This window comes from Apis dorsata, unplaced genomic scaffold (genome assembly GCF_000469605.1).
Source record: "Apis dorsata unplaced genomic scaffold, Apis dorsata 1.3 scaffold_665, whole genome shotgun sequence".
Lineage (NCBI taxonomy): Eukaryota > Metazoa > Arthropoda > Insecta > Hymenoptera > Apidae > Apis > Apis dorsata.
The window spans coordinates 100,555-104,334 of record NW_006263851.1 but is presented as its reverse complement, the minus strand read 5'-3'; the positions used below and the strand labels follow the sequence as shown (position 1 = coordinate 104,334).

The 3,780-nt window shown below is 40.4% G+C and overlaps 1 protein-coding gene across 2 annotated transcripts in view; it reads right to left on the bottom strand.

Moving 5' to 3' along the window:
- The window catches only part of LOC102681257, a 13,669-nt gene that overhangs the window by 8,255 nt on the left and 1,634 nt on the right, over positions 1–3,780 (bottom strand). The window contains exons 1-2 of one of the 2 annotated variants that reach the window (XM_006622118.2): positions 1,541–1,649; positions 391–995 (exon numbers count right to left, since the gene is read on the bottom strand). In XM_006622118.2, the coding sequence (XP_006622181.1) occupies positions 391–771 (381 nt within the window). In that variant the 5' untranslated portion in view covers positions 772–995; positions 1,541–1,649. Of the gene's footprint in view, positions 1–390; positions 996–1,540; positions 1,650–3,780 lie in introns of those variants that run through there. The other variant, XM_006622119.2, reaches the window with a different exon arrangement.

Sequence of the window (3,780 nt, the reverse complement as noted above, 5' to 3'; positions counted from 1 at the left end):
AACGTTGCGTATTATATATATAATATAATATAATATAATAAATATATATATATATATATATAAATAATTAAATATTCATCAAGTTGCTTAGACTTGGTATGCACACCGTACGAATTGATATCGTAATATGAATATAATATCATTGAAGTAATACGATAATAAATCAAAGAAACGTGGCGTATTAAAGGTATATATATATAATATATATAATATATATATATTATATATATACGTATAGAAATCTGTCGGCGGATGCAAAACTGCTTGCCCCTATCCCCCACCCTTCCCCTTCTCCCGGCCCTTCCCCACCCACTAGCCAAGCGGGGAGATCGCAATCGAGCGAGATCGGTTTGGACGTAAGATGTAAGTCGTAAAGGTAAACGAACCGACCTTGAGCAGTACGAAAACCTCGACGCCAGCCATGAGGAGCATGGTGGCAGCGCTGGGGGCAGCAAGGGGAAGAGCCCCGGGTCGTTGCCTGAGCAAGGACCTCGGGTAAGCGCGTGTATCGGTCTCGATCTCGGTCTGGCTCTTCTTTCCAGGGGGCATTTTGTACACCGAAACGGTCCTGTTCGGGGCCGGGCCGCTGATGACACTCGCCACGCTCGCCAGCCCGTTCCTGTCCATCGCTACGTCCGCCAGGCCGGGCACGAGGAAGAATTCCGTGGACAGCTCGCAGGCGTTGGACGATTGGGCCCGCGCCGCCGTAGTTCCGGTTGGACCGAGCCAACTCGCCGTGGCCCACGACACGATGATCGGGCTCAGTCTCATCGCGTCATCCGTGCGCTTCCGTGTCCTTCTCTGTCCTATGCGCGTTATTCACGCTACTTCTTCTCTTTTTCTTTCTTTCTTTCTTTCTCGCTCGCTCTCGCTCTCGCTCTCTCTCTCTGTCTTTCTACAACGTTTCTGTAACGTCACCGGGACATGCACCGTTTCCTGCGTAAGCGCATCCTTACATCCGCCCGCCTCCCTTTCCTACAGGAGGAACAGGACACCTGTAATCAATATCGATTCGTCTCTCGATAAATAACGCCGATTTACATCTAGTTGGTAGCGAGAAGAAATTGGAATTAATTTGGGATGTCGAAAATTGTATATATATATAAGTAAAAGAATATTTTTTTTCTTTTCTTTTTAATTGATAAAAAGTCACTACTGTAAATTGAATATTTTTAATATTCTTTTTATGCTTGAAACTTGTTTCTTTTTTTTCTATAGTAAGATTAGAATGGAGCTTTCTTGTTTAAAAAGAAATCGATGAATTTTAAAAGTATGGACAAAAGCGTCGGCCTATTCTGCGTGAGAGAGGCAAGCATGAGCAGGCCGCGGGCATTCACGGAGTTTAACACCATTAATTATTACGAACAGGGTCAGGCAGTAAGTAGAGTGAAGCACGGGCCGGGTAAAACCAGAATAAAAGCCAAATAACATAACAAGTGTGTTACGGCACAATAGTACCACGTAATAGGATATATCATTGCGAAATAAATAATCAATTGTACGAGTATCGGTAATTTAAAACGATGATGATTAAGTGAACCTTTTAAGTGTCGATCATTGTCTGCCTTCAAGATATCTTGGAGATATCGGTTGCCACACATTTCTTTCTTCTTTCGTCAATCTTCCTCTAAGATGATAATGAATATATACGAAAAACACGATCTTTTTTTTTCTTTCTTTCTTTCTTTCTTTCTTTCTTTCCTATCCTCGAGAGAGATTTTTCGTTGCCTCGTTAATTCGATGCGACGTGAAGGTGTCAACGAACAACACTGTTCTGCGAGTCGATCTGTTCGAAGGATATATCCTCGATATGGTGGATGACGAGAAAAAGATTTTCAGTGAGAGAGCATGGATTGATGGTTCTCTGACGGGGCAAGTGAGCGGAGTGGCCACGAAGCGCGCGTTGTGAGAGCCAAACTCCGACTAAGCCGACAAGCATTCTCGAGGGAGAAACTGGAAGCAGACTGGAGTTCCGTTCTGGAGGTGAAGCCTATCCGTTACGGAGGAGCCAGGGAGATGGTGATGACGATGCCGAGGTGGTAGTGGCATACAACAGGAGCGGATCCACGCAAATCTTCCCAATCAAATCTTTCCTTTCCCCGATCTTCTCAAATCTACCGTCGATCGATCGATCGATCGACAATATTTTCACGTAGAGGGAAGACATCATTTATTAAGAAATTATTTCCTTTTCCATCTTCCATGCATCATCGATCCATCGATCGAGAAGATATTATTTAGAAATTATTTTAATTTTCGAAAGGAAAGAAAAAAATTTATATCGTTCAAATTTTCTTTTTCATCCATCGATCGATCGATCGAGAAGAGGGAAGATATTATTTAGAAATTCTCCATTTTAATTTTCGAAAGGAAAGAAAAAAATTTATATCGTTCAAATTTTCTTTTTCATCCATCGATCGATCGATCGAGAAGAGGGAAGATATTATTTAGAAATTCTCCATTTTAATTTTCGAAAGGAAAGAAAAAAATTGATATCGTTCAAATTTTCTTTTTCCATGCACGATTAATCGAGATCGAGATCGAGAAGAGGGAAGCTATTATTTAGAAATTCTCCATTTTAATTTTCGAACGGAAAGAAAAAAATTGATATCGTTCAAATTTTCTTTTTCCATGCACGATTAATCGAGATCGAGATCGAGAAGAGGGAAGATATTATTTAGAAATTTTCTATTGAATTTTGAAGAAGAAGAAAAAAAAATTGATATCGAACGAGTTTTTCCTAAGTCGTATATATTTTAAACGTGACAGTTATTATTATTATTATTGAGTAATTGGTTTGGATTAATTTTAATAAAACGTGTAAACGATCGAATTACCTCGATCGTCGTTATGCAAAAAACTAGACGCGCAAAAAAGACTTTGCTCAACGAGTATGAATTAATCTCTTTTTTTTAACCTTTGATAAATGCAAAAACAATCATACTTCAAGTAATTAAGCACCTGTGTAATCCGTGCAATTTTAAAAAGGAAACATTTTCTTCTTTTTTTTTTCTTCGCGTATAACTTGTTACGGCAAGAAAAAGAAAAAAAGAGAGAGAGGGAGGGGAGGGGGAGGGAAGTGACTCGCCGCCCCTTATGAATTTTAATTAGCTAGCTATTATCGTGCCACAATTCCACTTTATCGTTTCGAAGTTGGCTTCGATCTGATCCGCCCCTGTCAAGATGAGAGAGGGATCAGTGCGGAATAAAAGAGAAATAGAGAGAAGGATCGGAATGAAAGAAAGAAAAAGAAGAGGGGAGCTGGTCCACCGACGTCCGGAGGACCGGACCCGGCCACGCCATTTACATATCGTATACGTATGTAATAACCTCGAAAAATGTTTTCAACAATGGGCCCAAGAATACTCGCAGCCACCAATAAAAACAGGGGAAACCGGAGAAAAATCGAGGAGACGAGGCTGAGAAAAAGATCGAGGAAACGTTTAACGAGTTTCTGTGGACATTCGACCGAATGAAAAATGAGAGATATTCTCACGGAAAATTCCACTACCAGTGTCTTTTTCATTTAGAGAAACCTGTTGTAGAAGAGTCGCAACACAGTTATTCCCTTTTGCTTCGAGACGAGAGAGAGAGAGAGAAAGAGAGATGTTCAAATAGATCGTCCTCGAACCGTCGTTATATATCTACCTTCGACTCAAAAGGAAAAGAGATTTAATTTAAGACACGAGCGGTGGAAATTATTTACCTTGGCCTAGAAATCGGAAAATAATTCGTGTGAAAGTGATAACGTGAGAAAGAACGTTTCTCCTTTCTGGATCT